Genomic DNA, 20,383 nt, shown 5'->3' with positions numbered 1-20,383 from the left:
AGAAATTCAGCCTGCTTCTTCAAAACTTAGTGACATCACTGCAGTGTACACTTACAATGTACAACTCATTTAAAAATTGTTCTTTTGTTAATTCCAATGATCAAAGTGCCCATGAATTAATATTTGGTAAATCATAAAGATGAAAAAAAGTGTCTATGCATCGAAAGATAAGGATCTATATTGTACTGAGAATTTAACAGTTTGTTTGGTTCGGGTCAAATCTTATCAGCCAATCAATTTTTGTCATGCCAACACACCCTTCTATAGTGTATGTGACTTAGTATGTCCAAATTTAATGTTCACAGGTTAAGTGTTAAAATGTTTGGTAAGTTTCAAGATATTCTGTTGTAAAGGCATAGATTATGTAATTGGTAATAAGGGAAAACAGAAATAACCATAGTTATTGCACACTCCCAGTACAAGAAACAATGACATAATCTTCATAACAAAAACAACAGTTGGTGCAGGTAACAGTCAGTGTTCTCCCCAGGACCTTTAAGCATCAACATTCATGGTAATGTGAAGTTCAAATAATTATGAAGTCTGGCAAGGCTCTTTTTGCTATGCCTTCCTACGAGTTCAACGTCCTAACGCTGAAGTCATTTTATACATCTGGACCATGAGAGAATTTTTGGGGAAACTTTAAGACAAAATTTTTGGCATTTAGTCTACATTGCCAGCTTATTAATTTTACATATATATGTACATGTAGTTTCAATGTCCTACCTTTTTTATGCTATTGATGCAAAACATTTCCAGAAATATCCAGAAGAAATGATGAAAAAATTAAGATACGATTCAATATTTCGTTTTCAAAATTGTTTCCAAATACTTCCAAAATACCTCACTTCTGAAAAGGATAGAATATTAAACTTTGTAAAATTTATGGACCCGAAATTTCCGGAGAATGTAAATCGAACGTTCCAGAAAATAGGGACCATAAAATTTAACAAGTTTGATATTTATTATCACCGGAAGTGACATTTCATGTCTATTGCATGATTATTTTCAGATATTACATCTAATTCAAATAAACACTAGTAAATCTCTGCTGTATGCAAACGATGACCCTTTAAAAAAAGTCTGGATAATTCAGTCCTTAAAATTAGCACAAGACTGACAGGTTTAAATGCCCAATATTTATAGTATTTTTAGACTTGAAATGATATCCTTTTTATTCTCAGATTTCAGTAATGTAGGGTCTAGTGAAACCAATTTTAATATGCAGCTAAGACAGAAGTCTGGTACAATGACAAGATTGCGTACAAAGAAAGGGGGAGTGAAGAAGAAAAATGGTCGACAGAAAAGAACAGCAGTGCAAACAGAAGACCAGGTTTGTGGCAAGAATGAAAGTTATAATATTAGGCCAAAAAAAATATATGTCTGTATAAGGTTACATCATCAAAATAAATAGGGTAGGTAGGTCGGTATTTCCATTTTATTTATATTTTTTGTGCCATTATTTGGAGTTGTGTAGTCCGTCTTGCCATGGTATGTGTTGTCCATGGGCCGAGTTTACCAAGTTTCCTTAAAACAGCTGTCATGTTCTTTTGACACAAGTTCTATTAAATTTTACTTTATGACGGAAATGAAATGTCTTAGGGTCTGCGCTCATATAATGGGTGGGTTGGGTAACTGTAAACAGACATATTTTTTTTTGGCCTTATAACAAAAAACTCCAACAGAACTAAGTTTTACAATTATGTTACAAGTATATTTTTAAGGAATGGGTTTGACATATGAAAAAATAGCATGTTATTTTTCTAGTCCTAGGGCTGCCGCTAGAGCAATTTACATCATGTAATTATTGCATGGACCATTTTCAAGTTCCTAGTTTGAACTTGACTCTTTATTTTGGTCAATTTTAGTATTAAAGTAAGCAAAGGATTAAAAGTCTTTATTATTTATTTTCATTCTGACATAATTCAACTCAAATAGTATTATTTTGGCAAGGTATGTAAAACTTAAAGGGTTGGCTTTCAAATATGATCATGGATTTTATATACTATTAAAAGTACACTTTTTTATTCCATTATACATAAACTGGAGAACATTCTGATTCCAGTGATATCTAGTTTATAATGGAATAAAAAAGTGTACTTTTAATAGTATAAAAAAGTTTTATCCAGAGAAACTGGGAAAAACATTGCCTACTTCAAGCTTAAAAAACCTGAAATCAGGTCATGTGCACACCCATGAAGACATGATACCTGCACATTTTTCATAATAAAAATTGTATGAATTTCATAGATTTTTATCTGGTCTTTCAAAAAATTCATGCTTCAGGGTACGTTCGCCTGCTCCGAAAAGAGCTACAGGTGCTGCAAATAAGTTTTCAATTTTCACTGCCAAAAAACCAGACTGTTTACAGTGTTGTCTCCCTTCAAAACATGTAAATTTAATCTAATTTTTATACGACCCCAAAAAAATTTTGGGATCGTATATTGGTATGATTTCGTCGTCCGAAACCACATTGGTTTCCGGATAATAACTAGTTTAAGTGAATAGATCTTCATGAAATTTTTTCAGAAGGTTCAATACCACAAAAGGAAGGTTGGGATTGATTTTTGGGGATGATGGTACCAACCGATTAGGAATTAGGGGCCCAAAACAAGCTTTTTTCTAGTTTCAGGATAATAACTTGTGTAGAAGTATTTCAATTGCTCTAAAATCATACCGCTATGTTTAAAACCACAAATAGAAGGCTCGGATTCATTTCAGGGGTTGTGGAGCCAAAGTTTAGGAATTAAGGGCAAAAAAGGGATCAAAACAAGCTTTTTTCTAGTTTCAAGACAATAACTTATGTGTAATTGTATGGATCTCTCTGAAATTGTACCACAATGTACATTTTGTACCATATAACAAAGGGGAAGCTGGGATTAAGTTTTGGGTTAATTGCCCAAAATATGTAGGAATTAGGGGCCAAAAAGAAACATGGTTCTAGTTTCCAAACAATCATGACAATAACTTGTGTTTAAGTGTATGTATCTCTCTGAAATTGTACTACAAGGTTCAATACTGCAATGGAAAGCATGGGATTGAGTTTAAGGGTTATTGCTCCAAGTGGGGTTCAAAAAGTTGGGGGAATTTTTTGTTAACCATTTTTGTCGAGCCTTCGACTTTAGTCGAAAAAGAGAGACTAAGCGATCCTACATTCCGTCGTCGTCGGCGTCGTTGGCGGCGTCAACAAATATTCACTCTGTGGTTAAAGTTTTTGAAATTTTAATAACTTTCTTAAACTATACTGGATTTCTACCAAACTTTGACAGAAGCTTGTTTATGATCATAAGATAGTATCCAGAAGTAAATTTTGTAAAAATAAAATTCCATTTTTAGCTCACCTGGCCCGAAGGGCCAAGTGAGCTTTTCTCATCACTTGGCGTCCGTCGTCCGTCGTCGTCCGTCGTCGTTAACTTTTACAAAAATCTTCTCCTCTGAAACTACTGGGCCAAATCAAACCAAACTTGGCCACAATCATCATTGGGGTATCTAGTTTAAAAAATGTGTGGCGTGACCCGGTCAACCAAACAAGATGGCCGCCACGGCTAAAAATAGAACATAGGGGTAAAATGCAGTTTTTGGCTTATAACTCAAAAACCAAAGCATTTAGAGCAAATCTGACAGGGGTAAAAATGTTTATCAGGTCAAGATCTATCTGCCCTGAAATTTTCAGATGAATCGGTCAATCGGTTGTTGGGTTGCTGCCCCTGAATTGGTAATTTTGAGGAAATTTTGCTCTTTTTGGTTATTATCTTGAATATTATTATACGACCGCAAATTTTGAAAAAATTTTCGTCGTATATTGCTATCACGTTGGCGTCTGCGTCGTCGTCGTCGTCGTCGTCGTCCGGCGTCCGAATACTTTTAGTTTTCGCACTCTAACTTTAGTAAAAGTGAATGGAAATCTATGAAATTTTAACACAAGGTTTATGACCACAAAAGGAAGGTTGGTATTGATTTTGGGAGTTTTGGTCCTAACATTTTAGGAATTAGGGGCCAAAAAGGGCCCAAATAAGCATTTTCTTGGTTTTCGCACTATAACTTTAGTTTAAGTAAATAGAAATCTATGAAATTTTGACACAAGGTTTATGACCACAAAAGAACGGTTGGGATTGATTTTGGGAGTTTTGGTCTCAACAGTTTAGGAATTAGGGGCCAAAAAAGGGCCCAAATAAGCATTATTCTTGGTTTTCGCACAATAACATTAGTTTAAGTAAATAGAAATCAATGAAATTTAAACACAATGTTAATGACTACAAAAGGAAGGTTGGTATTGATTTTGGGAGTTTAGTTCCCAACAGTTTAGGAATTAGGGGCCAAAAAGGGACCCAAATAAGCATTTTTCTTGGTTTTCGCACCATAACGTTAGTATAAGTAAATAGAAATCTATGAAATTTAAACACAAGGTTTATGACCATAAAAGAAAGGTTGGGTTTGATTTTGGGAGTTTTGGTCCCAACATAATAAGGGGCCCAAAGGGTCCAAAATTAAACTTTTGTTTGATTTCATCAAAATTGAATAATTGGGGTTCTTTGATATGCTGAATCTAACTGTCATGACTGTGTATGTAGATTCTTAACTTTTGGTCCCGTTTTCAAATTGGTCTACATTAAGGTCCAAAGGGTCCAAAATTAAACTTAGTTTGATTTTGACAAAAAATTAATCAGTTAGGTTCTTTGATATGCTGAATCTAAAAATGTACTTAGATTCTTGATTATTGGCCCAGTTTTCAAGTTGGTCCAAATCGGGGTCCAAAATTAAACTTTGTTTGATTTCATCAAAAATTGAATAAATGGGGTTCTTTGATATTCCAAATCTAACTGTGTATGTAGATTCTTCATTTTTGGTCCTGTTTTCAAATTGGTCTACACTAAAGTCCAAAGGGTCCAAAATTAAACTTAGTCTGATTTTAACAAAAATTGAAATCTTGAAGTTCTTTGATATGCTGAATCCAAAAATGTTCTTAGATTTTTTATTATGGGCCCAGTTTTCAAGTTGGTCCAAATCAGGATCTAAAATTATTATATTAAGTATTGTGTAATAGCAAGTCTTTTCAATTGCACAGTATTGCGCAATGGCAAGAAATATCTAATTGCACAATATTGTGAAATATCAAATTTTGTTTTAATTAGAGTTATCTTTCTTTGTCCAGAATAGTAAGCAAGAAATATCTAATTGCAAAATATTGTGCAATAGCAAGATTTTTTTTTAATTGGAGTTATCTTTCTTTGTCCAGAATCAACTTAAATCTTTGTTATATACAATATACAATGTATATTCACTTTTTACTACCAACTGATAAATTAAAATAATCTTTACCATTCAGTGATAACAAGCAGTTTTTTTACATCTTAATATTTTATGATGTATTTAAATGAGTAGTTATTGTTGCAAACTCCATTAGAAATTTTAATTGAGATTAGTTTTGGAATAAGGGAAAGGGGGATGTGATTAAAAAAATTGGGTTCAATTTTTCTCATTTGAAATTTCATAAATAAAAAAGAAAATTTCTTCAAACATTTTTTTGAGAGGATTAATATTCAACAGCATAGTGAATTGCTCTAAGAGAAACAAAAATTTTAAGTTCATTAGAACACATTCATTCTGTGTCAGAAACCTATGCTGTGTCAACTATTTAATCACAATCCAAATTTAGAGCTGAATCCAGCTTGAATGTTGTGTCCATACTTGCCCTAACCGTTCAGGGTTCAACCTCTGCGGTCGTATAAAGCTACGCCCTGCGGAGCATCTGGTTATAGATAGAGATAAACTATAAACAGCAATAATGTTCACCAAAGTAAGATTTACAAATAAGTCAACATGACTGAAATGGTCAGTTGACCCCTTTAGGAGTTATTGCCCTTTATAGTCAATTTTTAACCATTTTTCGTAAATCTTAGTAATCTTTTACAAAAATCTTCTCCTCTGAAACTACTTGGCCAAATTAATCCAAACTTGGCCACAATCATCTTTTGGGTTAGTAGTTTGAAAAATGTGTCCGGTGACCCGGCCATCCAACCAAGATGGCCGCCATGGCTAAAAATAGAACATGGGGTAAAATGCAGTTTTTGGCTTATAACTCAAAACCCAAAGCATTTAGAGCAAATCTGACATAGGGTAAAATTGTTTATCAGGTCAACATTTATCTGCTCTGAAATTTTTAGATGAATCGGACAACCCGTTGTTGGGTTGCTGACCCTGAATTGTTAGTTTTAAGGAAATTTTGCTGTTTTTGGTCATTATCTTGAATATTATTATTGATAGAGATAAACTGTAAACAACAATAATGTTCAGCAAAGTAAGATTTACAAATAAGTCAACATGACCGAAATGGTCAATTGACCCCCTTAGGAGTTATTGTTCTTTATAGTCAATTTTTAACAATTTTCATAAAATTTGTAAATTTTTACTAACATTTTCCACTGAAACTAATGGGCCAAGTTCATTATAGATAGAGATAATTTTAAGCAGCAAGAATGTTCAGTAAAGTAAGATGTACAAACACATCACCATCACCAAAACACAATTTTGTCATGAATCCATCTGCTTCCTTTAATATTCACATAGACCAAGGTGAGCGACACAGGCTCTTTAGAGCCTCTAGTTTCCGTATTTTACTATAAATGGACTTAGTTTTTTCTGCGGGGAAACAAAACATTCACTCTGTGGTTAAAGTTTTTAGAATTTTAATAACTTTCTCAAACTATCCTGGGTTTGTACCAAACTTGGACAGAAGCTTGTTTATGATCATAAGATAATATCCAGAAGTAAATTTTGTAAAAATAAAATTCCATTTTTTCCGTATTTTACTTATAAATGGACTTAGTTTTTTTTGCGGGGAAACATTACATTCACTCTGTGGTTAAAGTTTTTAGAATTTTAATAACTTTCTTTAACTATCCTGGGTTTGTACCAAACTTGGACAGAAGCTTGTTTATGATCATAAGATAGTATCCAGAAGAAAATTTTGTAAAAATAAAATTCAATTTTTTCCGTATTTTACTTATAAATGGACTTAGTTTTTTCTGCAGGGAACCATTACATTCACTCTGTGGTTAAAGTTTTTAAAATTTAAATAACTTTCTTAAACTATCCTGGGTTTGTACCAAACTTGGAAATAACCTTATTTATGATCATAAGATTGTATCCAGAAGTAAAGTTTGTAAAAAGATTACTCTGTTTTTTTCTGTAATTTACTTTCAAATGGACTTAGATTTTCTTACAATCATAAAATAGTAACAAGAGGAATATTTTTATTGATTTTTTTCCTCATTGTTGTTGAGCCTGTGATTTACAGCAAAAATAGGCGAGACACTGGGTTCCGCGGAACCCTTACAAATTTTTTGAAGGGCTTCCTTTTTTTTTAAAGAAGTTTCAAGAAGAAATCTTCAATTGCACAGTATTGTGCAATCGATTTGTTAGATCTTTGACCACATTAATTTTGTGACAAAAACCTATACAGGGGTTAAAAAAATTTGTTACAGCTAGCTAGCCCAGGACTTATTGGCAGTAGGATTTTACTAGCCCTGTTGGAAGAACTGCTAGTCATGCTAGTCCATCAAAACTGACCTGCTAGCCCTAGTATGCCTTAAAAATTAAGAGTTTGCTGCATAATACAAAGTAGGTGCCCTTTGTTTTGAAGGAGACTGTATTTAATATTTTTTGTTGATCTGTTATTTATTCTTTTGGTGCTTAACCTAACTTAGTTGTTCCCACATTCAAAGCAGACTTTTTATTGGCGTGCTTGGCGCAACTAACGGCAATATTCACAGAGCATTGTCTGTTTTTTTCATCAGCAACAGCAAACCTTGCCAGGGTAATCAATGTGTCCCAGTTCTGCCAACTTTTCAGGAAGTGAATGCGTGATTTGTTGGCCTAATTGTTAAGATCAAAGAGAAAAAAACAATAGATCAAAGGAAAATGCCGCCAAATAAGCATGGACATTTGTGAGTCTCGCGCTAAAGACTTGACAGCCCTGCTGTCCTGGACATTATTATTTTTTTTTCCGCGGTTTTTCACTGTCGTATTTAGCATTTTGGGGGTGATGAATTTGCAGCCTTGTTACTCCATTCATCTACCGTTTTTCGTTTTGAAACTGACAAAGTTCCTGGGGTTCTCGTACCAAAATATTAAGAAATATTTTGTTGCATAGTTTCGTGCTCAAGAGCTGTGCAACAAGACATGTCAATACATCATACCCCCAAATAACGTTAATTGAAAATCTCGGCACGATAAGCAATGTACAATACCTCAATCCATGGTATGAGAAATCGATATTTAAAGTACGAGAATCAACACATGATACCTGAGGTCACCCAGACATGCCAGAGTTAGGCCGTGTTCACACCAAACTCCATGTACAGTAAACTTGTTTACAATTAGTTTAACGTACTGGCCATTGGTTTCACATTAAATTTGTTCACATCTATACACCTTGTTTAATTACCTGTACATAAGATTCGTTCACACTTGTAAACTCTATGTCATTTAAATGTTCCATTACGTAGAATCGAATGAAAAGTTTTCGGACAACTTTTCTAGCAGTAAGGGAACGACCATTTGACTCTGAATAGGGGGGATGGAAATATTCCAAACCCCAATTGGATAAAGAAAACAATTCTGGTTCTATAGATGATAAAAAAATATTCTGAATCAAGAGTTTCTTCACACATTATAGTGTTAAATGTTGAAGAAAAAAAAATTTGATTACCAGCATCAAATAAAAAAAAAAACAAACAAACAAACCCGTAAAACGTTTGCGCGGAAATAATTCTGACTCAGATAAATAAAAAAAATACCCCCCTTTGTTTAAGTTAAATGGTTGCTTCTTTATGAAAGCCATTTTGATGATTTGCAGTAGTTTAAGGATACTAAAGATGTCTCGATTAAGCATTAGAAAACGTAGGCTGCAACAGCGTGCTTACAGACGAAGAAGAAGGATTGATATATTAGGGATCACTAGATTTCTATCTTTTCTGTTTGTTCAAATGGTACTCTTCTCCAAGAAGTATTTGGCAAAGGGGGTGGGGGAGTATGTTTTTTTTTTACTTTTTAAGTGTAATTTCACGGATCCGAGATACTGCACAAACAGTACATTTACCTCACACTTTTTAAGTAAGGATTTATGAGTGAATCGTTGTTTGAGTAAAGACCAGTGGCAAATATTTCTGTGTAAGTCAAGTTTATTCGGACAATACCTTAATTTTCAAATGAATTATGTGTTCGGCAATGATGCTGCTTTGAGTCTTGATAAGGGCTAAAGCTACATGTACGTTAAGTTTTATTTCTAAACAAAACAAATAAATATATCAAGTTTAGACAAATATTTCTGTAAAGAACTTTTATTATAATAATTGCTATAAATATCAATTTTATTCAAAAGTTGTTTCTTCTTTGAATATGCACGGTGAAACTAATGTTTTAAATGCCTAGTTTTATGTACACTGAATCTACACAAGGCCTACATCGAGTATCGACTGCATGTAGACAAAACATGATTTACACTACATGTAAACATTGAGTTTTATCAATGGGAACGTAATTCTGTTTAGTTTACGTGTGAGTTACACTTACACAACACCGAGTTTAGGTCAATGGGAACACGGCCTTATTTGTTCTATGTTTAAAATATGTACAACAGGATCTGTACAAACCAGTTCAAATTCTTGGAATCCTGGATGACTTAATTGATCGAAATGGCTAACATAGAATAGTGATGAAGGGATTTTTCACTTTCTATTTTGGAAACGTCAAGATTTTTTTGTTACTAGTCCGTCGGGCATATCGGATTACACATTTTAATTGCCCGAGGCGTAAATGATCTAGTCCCGGGAGTCGGGCTAGTGGATTTTTTAACCCCTGCTATATTATGTCAAAAATTTGATCACAATCCAAATTCAGACAGAATCAAGCTTGAATATATTGTGACCAAATTTGCCCCAACTATTCAGGGTTCAACCAATGGGGTCGTATAAAGCTGTGCCCTGCAGAGCACCTGGTTTAAAATTATTTTAATCATTCAACCTGTTTTAATTGAAGTTAATTTACATATTTTTACAACCAAATACAAAAAACATGATACTTTTTCACCAATTATGTTGATAAAAAGGGACTTCCCTCCATGTCTATTTTAAGTTGGGGAATAACCCCTAGATTTTTATACGAAACTGTTTATAGCACCCTTTGGCCATGCAGGCTGCCATTGAGATCTAGATAGCAAAAACGCTTTATTATAGAGTATGCAATTTCAAAATTGAAGCGCACAGATGATCTTGCAACTTCTTTCACTTTTGTCTTAAACTGAAAGTAGGTGTAACTGTTTCCGACTTTGTACTTTCACTTTTGATTTCAATTTTGAATAAAATGACATAGGATAGCACCCAAAAATAGGGATGGTCGGGTAACCATAAACACAATATTTTTTTGGGCATTAAACCCAAAAGTTAAATACAGCAGGGAATATGTTATCTGCAGACAGTTTAAGGGTATACATGTGTGTTGAGGGAATGAGGAAGAACTGAATAGGGCAGATTTTACAATAAGAAGGAATTATTGTTTTTTGTATCCATCAAAAAAGCAATTGCTGAAACTGTGAAACAGACTGTGTAATGGAGTAATGCATTATGTTATTGAATAAAATGTGTCTTTCTGAGTAAATAAAAATAAAAATTACTCTGTGTTTGTGTTTTATGTTAGAATTAGAGGGTTTTCAATTTCAAAATATTGGACATGGAATAGACATCATGACCTACTTTACTGACATCCAGCTTATTTGGAGTGGAATTTTGAAGTATTATTTATAAGTGGAGCCTAATAACATGGACTTATATTTTAATAAAAAGTCTTCTTTTGTGTTTTAATCATAACTTTAAGGCAGATTTTTATTGGTAAAGGCTAAAAAAGGTAATTTAATAATATTGTTGCTAACGTCACGTCTTTTCCGTCCATTGTGGTATGTCACGATCGCAATTTTCTTGTTAGTTCTCAGACAGCCCATTGTAGTTATTTTTATCCCGGGTTTTATAAATAATTGAAAATAGCAATCATATTAAATTTGGATGACGTAAGGGGGTCAAAGGACTTGAGGAATCAATATCATTGGCTGTTTTATTTTTTGCGAACGTTACTGTTCGAGGTTTCCGTCCAAATCAGTGTCACGTGAGCAACATATATTTATATCTGTAACTCTCCTGTATAGGAGTTACGATATCGCCCTTTGCAGAAATAGATTCGGAGTCAGTTCCTTCACATGATGGGGAAGCAAAGAAGGTAAGTTGTATGTAATATCGTTACAAGAGGACCTTAAATGTATTCCGTCCATCAAAAAGACGTTCGCAACAAAACATAATGTCATGATAGTAGATGTTGCTAATGTTACTATTACGAATTGGTTTCTTGTGTATTCATTTGATATAAAGTACACCTGCAAATGACATTCTGTATATTTAGAAATTCTAAACCAGACTGTACAATTTTATTACTCCAGGCATATATTAAACATCACTGTGTGCATACATTTTAACTTTTAAAGATGTAGTTGCTCATGTGACATGTCCAAATGTCTCTAACGTTACTCATTTTTGTCTCCGTCACATTAGCAACCAGAACACAATACTGTAAAATCTGCCATAAGCTCTTTTGTGATGTTAGAATTTGATGTGAATAAGTTTAAAACTTGACCTCTACATTTATTACATAGTTTTACAAATTTCTATTGGTAGGATGTGTCAGAAGAAAAGAAATACAAGATGTCTTTTGAGAGTAGAGCAGAAGGAGGCGAGCCTGATATGATCTCCTCTACACCTTGTTTGAGGGTCAAAGGTGAGGATTGTTTTAAACCTATCTGCTGACTTCGGGGAGAAGCTTAAATTTTATTGTCTCGCTTGACGGAGTCAAAAAGCGAGACACAGGTATTCTGTTTCCGACGTCAACAATGTATTAGTTTGTGATTAGGTCTAGTTTATGGTGAACCACTAGTGGTAAGTCAAATATATTTGGTATGCAGTTGTATAAGTATTGACATATCTCATTACCATGGAGATTATTTGACCCTGTCCCCTCAGTTATGGTCTATTGACTTTGAAACATTCGCTTAGTTTTCATGTATTAGTTTGTGATTAGGTCAGTTTATGGGGATCCACTAGTGGTAAAGTAATGATAATTGGTATGCAGTTGTATAAGCATCAGCATATCTCATTTCCATGGAGATTATTTGGCCCCTCCCCCTCATTCATGGTCTACTGACTTTGAAATTTTTGCTTAGTTGTAATGCATTAGTTTGTGATTAGGTCAGTTTATGAGGAACCACTAGTCATAGGTTAATGATTATTGGTATGCAGTTGTTTAAGCATTGGTATACCTCATTTCCATGGAGATTATTTGGCCTCGCCCCCTCAGTTATGGTCTATTGACTTTGAAACTTTTGCTTAGTTTTCATTTGTTAGTTTGTGACAGTGATTAGGTCAGTTTATGGGGAACCAGAAGTGGTAGGTCAATGATATTTACTAATTTAGTATGGAGTTGTATTAACATTAGCACATCTCATTACCATGGAATTTGTTTTACCCTCCCCCTCAATTATGGTTTTATTGACTTGAAATTTTGCTTAGTTTACATGTATTAGTTTGTGTTTAGGTTTGTTTAAAGAGAACTACTCATGATAATTCAACGGTATTTGGTGTGCAGTTGTATTAGCATTGGCACATCTCATTTCCATGGAGATTGTTTTGCCATGTACCTTCAGTCATAGTTCATTGACTTTGAATATTTGCTAAACTTACATGTTATAATGTTGCTATTTATTACTTCAACATTTGCATTATCGAAATTACAAAAAAGCGAGACATATCTCTGTGATAACAGTTTATTATATTTCTAATTTATCCATTGGTCTTGCATAACTAGTTGAACAGTTCATATGATTAGAAGAAATGTCCCCATTTTGCTGATTATTTTAGACAGATAGCATGAACATTTAAAAGGAAGTTAGTAAAAAATAAAAAGGGCGTCTGTTCTTCCCCACATTTTATTCTGTTATTGCCCTTGGAAATAGAAATGTGTTATCATCATTGATACATGTGTGTTACAGGAAAGAAGAAACCAGAAGTGCTTTACCCTGTACAAGAAAACCAGAACCCCCCTTGTCCAGGAAGTCCCCCAAGGACCAGTGGAACATTATTTTCACCAGTTTATTCATATGTTGGTAGGTATTTAGACTGTGAAAACTTATTAAGGTCACACCAAATTAATTTCTAGTTTTTGGAAAGATTGGAACTTGTTCTAAATCTTTCCTAAGGCACTGGCCTCCCCAACAACACAACAGGTTAGCTACTAAATTTATGTATTCACACTGAAATATAGTTCCCTTTAGTTCTCATGTATGTGCACATAATACACATATAAACTGAAAAAAATGGGTATATTTTTGGAACAGTTCATTCAAGAATGTATGTCAATAAGGTGTGTTGATGTTCAGGCTTTTTTTAATCATTTTGATTAGGTAACAGGAATGATTCCACTATATAGTTTAGGGCCGCCCAAGCGGCCCTTAAATCTGCCAGCGGCCCCAAAAAATGTTTGTGAATATAAATTCCCAATTCAGGAAAATAAAATAAAAATCAGTATTTCCGGAAAAGTTTCAGTCACGGATTACGGCAACTATAATTTTTTCATAGTTTGTCGTCAAAACGTAGTAAAATCCGGATAAGAATGCTGACTACGATCACATTTTATTAACAATGATTTAATTATGTCAAAGTGAGGTAAACAATTTTAGCAGCCGGATTCAATTGAATAAAATTTTATGGGAGTATTTGAATTAAAAAAAGTAGATCGCTTAGCAGGTTGATCAAAAACATGCTTTTTGTCAAAATTGGTGTCAAAGCAGACCTCGGCAAAGAACAAATTCAAATTTCGATATAACATACATTGATGAATAAATTTTAATGGGCGCCGATCTTATAAAAGCAGATCGCCCAGCAGAGCCGGTCATGTAACTTGATTAAAACTTGTTTTGTATAAGAAGTTATTTTATATTTTGCTCTATTTCCTCAAAAGTTTGAGCATTTGTTGAAAACAATATTGATGATAGACCATTCATGAAATGAGCAACCCCCCCCCCCCCCCCCCCCCCCTTTATATAAAGTTTTTAAACTTTATAAGATATCTTATTAAATTTTTAAGATATCTAATATAATATATAAGATAGCTTTAAAAAATTAAATTATATAAGATACAGTATCTCATATATTAAATGAGATATCTTATAAAAATCTTGTATGTTATAAAAGAATCTTATATATATTATGAGATAATTTGAGATAATTTGAAATTCGAAAAAATAGCTAAACTGCTTGCCATAGGTTTATGTTAACTGGTATATATGCCTTGTTTACCAAAGTTAAGATGATAGTGCATCATGTGCAATGTAACTTTACATTGCAGATGGAGAAGATACGAAGTAACTATTATATTTTTTGTTGGTCTTTATATGTAACTTTACATTGCAGATGGAGAAGATACGAAGTAACTATTATATTTTTTGTTGGTCTTTATATGTAACTTTACATTGCAGACGGAGAAGAAGATGAAGATCATCACAAACATCTACATGTACATAAATCATTAGACTTCAGCCAGTGTACAGATATACCATCATCATTTACCAACGAGGAAGAGGATTCAGACTCGGCTTCATCTAGTTTGTATAATACGACACTTCCCCCGACTAATACATCATCATACACATAAGTCAGTTCACTACAGCCAGTGTACTGATAAGTTATCACTTTATGTTTCAATGAGAAAAATATTCAGACTTGTTTTGTCTTGTTTGACATGGATTTCTGGCATTTCACAGCATCCAGTGTGACTTTGTTCACATCTTTTGCAATAAGCTCCCTTTCATCTTTTTTAAATTTCTGATTTGATATTGCAGAGTTATGGAACTTTATTCTTTGAAAAGTCATCCCTGTTTTTCACACTTTAAGACTGTTTTAGAATTTTACGCTAAATGAAAATTAGATGTCCAAAGATTTTAAAGGCATTCAAAGTTTTAACTGAATTGGGGGAAACAAATTATTTTAATAACCCATGTCAGAGAATGAAATTTAAAGAACAAGATTGCTTCACTTCCTGTTTCTGATCATCCTCACATTAGAGGACTTGACAAATGCTAATTCTTAACATATGATTATGGAGAAAAAAAAGTAAACCGCTAATACCTTGTGCATCATCTCCTGTTTCACCTTTTATATTTATAATACTCCTTACTAAGGAGCACTTTGGTATGCACTTGAAATGATGATTCTTTTTAAATAATTTAAATTAGAATAAGTAACTAACAATGCAAATACTTTAAATTTGAACTAATAATTGAAATGTAAAAAAAAATATTTTGACAAAACTTGAATTTTGTATGTTTACCTCCTTTTTTCAAAACAACTTGTTAGATATTATAGACTGGTATCAGATAGCTTGAAAAATGTTGATTATTTTAATCATCAAATAGAAGTGCCCTTTCAGAAAATTTGCTTATAATATTAAATAAAGCAAGAATCTAGCCCCCTTTTCCATAAAAGAAATTACATTTTGTTATAAAATTTTGTGAGTGAAAATCATGTGATTGTTGAAAATGCTTAACCGTTCTACAACACTTACAAGTGTTGAATTAAGATGCAACAAAAAATGAATACTTTAGAAAGTTTTAAGTTACAAGTAATAAAAAAATGTAAGATTATTTAATATAAAAACAAATGTACTTATCCATGGGAAGACACTAATTCAAAAGCAGTATATTTATGAACACTTTATAAAGACAAAGGATTTACTTTTTAAAGAATGTCCATGAATACATTAATTATATAGTTAAAAACATATTTATTTGTGTTTAAGGAGGCTCGAGGGTATAAAAATTTCAGAAAAAAATTAAACATTTGCTTTTCACTACAAATTTAATTTGTTACCTTTTGTAGTTGTTACTTTATCATATGGTACAAAAATCATTCAAAACAACCACTTCGTTTTGGCCCCAGATGACTTTTAAAATGTGTAGATCCTTGAAAAAGTTCCAAATTATCTCCCTTTGGTGGAAAAATGCCATTTTTTGGCTTTAAAATTGAAATATCTTTTTTAACTCATTGGTGACCTATATTTTTTAATATAATTTCCATATAAGCTGTACTTAAACTAAATTATTGTAAAATTTGAGCGATTTCTGTTATAAATTTCTTTTTTATTTCGATATTATCTTTATTTCTCCTATTACTTCAACAGAAAAAACCCACCTTTACAAAAATGTATGCTTCTTTCGAAGGCAGATTGTGAGCGCAAATGAACGGTGACCCCACTTTTTTATTTTATTTTTCTATTAACTATAAGATAAAGTTTATTTATAGAAAAATATAGACAAATCCTATATAAATGATTTAGACCCGCGAACCCCCTTAAAGCAATATTTGATATTTTTGCAGCTAAAGAAAACCAGGAGCCTCCATTTGAAAGAGTAGAAGAGGAGGAAGAAGAAGAAGAATGTTCAGAGGACAATAACAACCACATGTACAACAAATGTGATGTGCCGTATGAGTACCATCACATGGAAGAAGAGGAAGAGGTGTCAGATGAATCCTATGAGGAGGGCGAGTGGGATAATCAACCCTTTGATCCGTAAGTACCAGGAGTATGAATATGTGTGGCGGGAGATGGGGGAATAATCAACCCTTTGATCCGTAAGTACCAGGAGCATGAATATGTGTGGCGGGTGATGGGGGAATAATCAACCCTTTGATCCGTAAGAACCAGGAGCATGAATATGTGTGGCGGGGGATGGGGGAATAATCAACCCTTTGATCCATAAGTACCAGGAGCATGAATATGTGTGGCGGGGGATGGGGGAATAATCAACCCTTTGATCCGTAAGTACCAGGAGCATGAATATGTGTGGCGGGGGATGGGGGAATAATCAACCCTTTGATCCGTAAGTACCAGGAGCATGAATATGTGTGGCGGGGGATGGGGAAATAATCAACCCTTTGATCCGTAAGTACCAGGAGCATGAATATGTGTGGCGGGTGATGGGGGAATAATCAACCCTTTGATCCGTAAGTACCAGGAGCATGAATATGTGTGGCGGGTGATGGGGGAATAATCAACCCTTTGATCCGTAAGTACCAGGAGCATGAATATGTGTTTTTATCAACCAAATTTTCTCTTGTGGCACTTTGGAATCCCACTCTTACATTACAGACCATTATACACCACATAAATCCCCAAACACTATGGGAAAAGATTACATTTTTACCTACACAATCTATGAAAATCTATACATTATTAAAATCTTAAATTATGTGGAAAGGGCAGGGTAACAATTAAGTATTGAAGAAGCCCCCCTGAGGAATGCATGCATTAGTTTTTATACGACCCCAAAAAAAATTTGGGTTCGTATAATGGTATGATGTCGTCGTCTGCGTCATCGTCCGAAGACACTTTGGTTTCCGGATAATAACTTTAGTTTAAGTGAACAGATCTTAATGAAATTTTTCAGAAGGTTCAATACCACAAAAGGAAGGTTGGGATTTTTTTTGGGGATGATGGTCCTAACCGTTTAGGAATTAGGGGCCCAAAAGGGGCCAAAACAAGCATTTTTAGCTCACCTGGCCCGAAGGGCCAAGTGAGCTTTTCTCATCACTTGGCGTCCGTCGTCGTCCGTCGTCGTCCTGCGTCCGTCGTCGTTAACTTTTACAAAAATCTTCTCCTCTGAAACTGCTGGGCCAAATTTAACCAAACATGGCCAAAATCATTATTAGGGTATCTAGTTTAAAAATTGTGTCCGGTGACCCGCCCAACCAACCAAGATGGCCGCCATGGCTAAAAATAGAACATAGGGGTAAAATGCAGTTTTTGGCTTATAACTCAAAAACCAAAGCATTTAGAGCAAATCTGACATGGGGTAAAATTGTTTATCAGGTCAAGATCTATCTGCCCTGAAATTTTGAGATGAATCGGACAACCCGTTGATAGGTTGCTGCCCCTGAATTGGTAATTTTAAGGAAATGTTGCTGTTTTTGGTTATTATCTTGAATATTATTATAGATAGAGATAAACTGTAAACAGCAAAAATGTTCAGCAAAGTAAGATCTACAAATAAGTCAACATGACCAAAATGGTTTGTTGACCCCTTTAGGAGTTATTGCCCTTTATAGTCAATTTTTAACCATTTTTCGTAAATCTTAGTTATCTATTACAAAAATCTTCTCCTCTGAAACTACTGGACCAAATTAAACCAAACTTGGCCACAATCTTCATTCAGGTATCTAGTTAAAAAATTGTGTCCGGTGACCCGCCCAATCAACCAAGATGGCCGCCATGGCTAAAAATAGAACATAGGGGTAAAATGCAGTTTTTGGCTTATAACTCAAAAACCAAAGCATTTAGAGCAAATCTGATATGGGGTAAAATTGTTTATCAGGTCAAGATCTATCTGCCCTGAAATTTTGAGATGAATCAGACAACCCGTTGATAGGTTGCTGCCCCTGAATTGGTAATTTTAAGGAAATTTTGCTGTTTTTGGTTATTATCTTGAATATTATTATAGATAGAGATAAACTGTAAACAGCAAAAATGTTCAGCAAAGTAAGATCTACAAATAAGTCAACATGACCAAAATGGCCTGTTGACCCGTTTAGGAGTTATTGCCCTTTATAGTCAATTTTTAACCATTTTTCGTAAATCTTAGTTATCTTTTACAAAAATCTTCTCCTCTGAAACTAATGGGCCAAATTAAACCAAACTTGGCCACAATCATCATTCGGGTATCTAGTTTAAAAATTGTGTCCTGTGACCTGGCAAACCAACCAAGATGGCCGCCATAGCTAACAATAGAACATAGGGGTAAAATGCAGTTTTTGGCTTATCACTCAAAAACCAAAGCATTTAGAGCAAATCTGACATGTGGTAAAATTGTTTATCAGGTCAATTTCTATCTACAACAACAAAAGAGAGTTTTTAACGACCTCAGCTGGCTATACAACCCTTGCACAATCAACTGAATTTTGCAGAAATCATTAATAGGATAGATTGCCCTTATATGATAATTTTTTATTACCTTTTTGGTTTTTTTGGCAAAGGGGGAGCGGGGGGGTTGCGCAACAACAAAACAACTTCACAACTTTCTCATTACTTTGCATTTCTCGTTAGATAAATTTTACAAAATTCTTCCCTGAAACAACTGTCAAATTTAAACAAACTTGGTTTAAATCACCACTAGGATATCCAGGGACCACTGTGTATGATGACCCTGCCTGCCCACATGGCTGAAATAAAACATAGGTTTCAAACGTACTTTTTAGTATTATATCTCTGAAACTAAACGACAGTACAACAGTTGCATTTATCATGCATCAATTGTAAATAAAAATATCAGGTGAGCGACACAGGGTCCTTGGACCCTCTAGTTTTAATACTCCTTATCCTCCATTTGTGTTTTAGGTTTTTTACTCGACTCATTACTCTTTTTATCTTGCTTGCCCTGTGTTTTATAAAGTATTTATCAATCTGAATCTCGATACAAAATCATATAAAATGACACTTTTGGTACATGATGGATAAAACCTAATCGACGATCCCGTGTCAATGGACAAAACCAATGCAATGTTACACACCTTGGGTTCGCATACTTATTTTTATTTATTTTGTTAATTTATCTATTTTTCGGTATTATGTAATATTTATCGTCATGAACATTGGTGTTTTTACTCGCTGACCATTGGTTTCTTTTACATAAATTTAACATCTTTATACATAATCTGATTACATGTATAATAACATTGACTAATTAATATACATTGTAAGCAAGGATTTGTATAGTAATCTTACTATACAAATCCTTGATATAAGGGTTTATAAAAAAATAGAAAAAAAGGCAGTTAAAATTGAAAGAAGTTTGAGCCCTACCCTTTTTTAGCTCACCTGGCCCAAAGGGCCAAGTGAGCTTTTCCCATCACTTTCTTCCAGCGTCAATTGTCGTCCTGCGTCTGTCGTCGTCCTGCGTTGTTAACTTTTACAAAAATCTTCTCCTCTGAAACTACTGGGCCAAATTAAACCAAACTTGGCCACAATCATCATTGGGGTATCTAGTTTAAAAAATGTATCCGGTGACCTGGCCAACTAACCAAGATGGCCGCCACATCTAAAAATAGAACATAGGGGTAAAATGCAGTTTTTGGCTTATAACTCAAAAACCAAAGCATTAAGAGCAAATCTGACACGGAGTAAAATTGTTTATCAGGTCAAGATCTATCTGCCCTGAAATTTTCAGATGAATCGGACAACACGTTGTTAGGTTGCTGCCCCTGAATTGGTAATTTTAAGGAAATTTTGCTGTTTTTGG

At 33.9% G+C, this 20,383-nt stretch overlaps 1 protein-coding gene across 1 annotated transcript in view; it reads left to right on the top strand.

The window, feature by feature from the left end:
• The window catches only part of LOC139495148 (CTD small phosphatase-like protein 3), a 39,035-nt gene that overhangs the window by 2,604 nt on the left and 16,048 nt on the right, over positions 1 to 20,383 (top strand). Inside the window, exons 2-6 of the mRNA XM_071283328.1 lie at positions 1,185 to 1,333; positions 11,721 to 11,820; positions 13,088 to 13,201; positions 14,573 to 14,698; positions 16,470 to 16,662. Coding sequence (XP_071139429.1) covers positions 1,223 to 1,333; positions 11,721 to 11,820; positions 13,088 to 13,201; positions 14,573 to 14,698; positions 16,470 to 16,662 — 644 coding nt within the window. The 5' untranslated portion in view covers positions 1,185 to 1,222. The remainder of the gene's footprint in view (positions 1 to 1,184; positions 1,334 to 11,720; positions 11,821 to 13,087; positions 13,202 to 14,572; positions 14,699 to 16,469; positions 16,663 to 20,383) is intronic.

Source organism: Mytilus edulis, chromosome 11, assembly GCF_963676685.1.
Source record: "Mytilus edulis chromosome 11, xbMytEdul2.2, whole genome shotgun sequence".
Lineage (NCBI taxonomy): Eukaryota > Metazoa > Mollusca > Bivalvia > Mytilida > Mytilidae > Mytilus > Mytilus edulis.
Note: the sequence above shows the minus strand (reverse complement) of the source record. Positions and strands in the feature narration are given on the sequence as shown.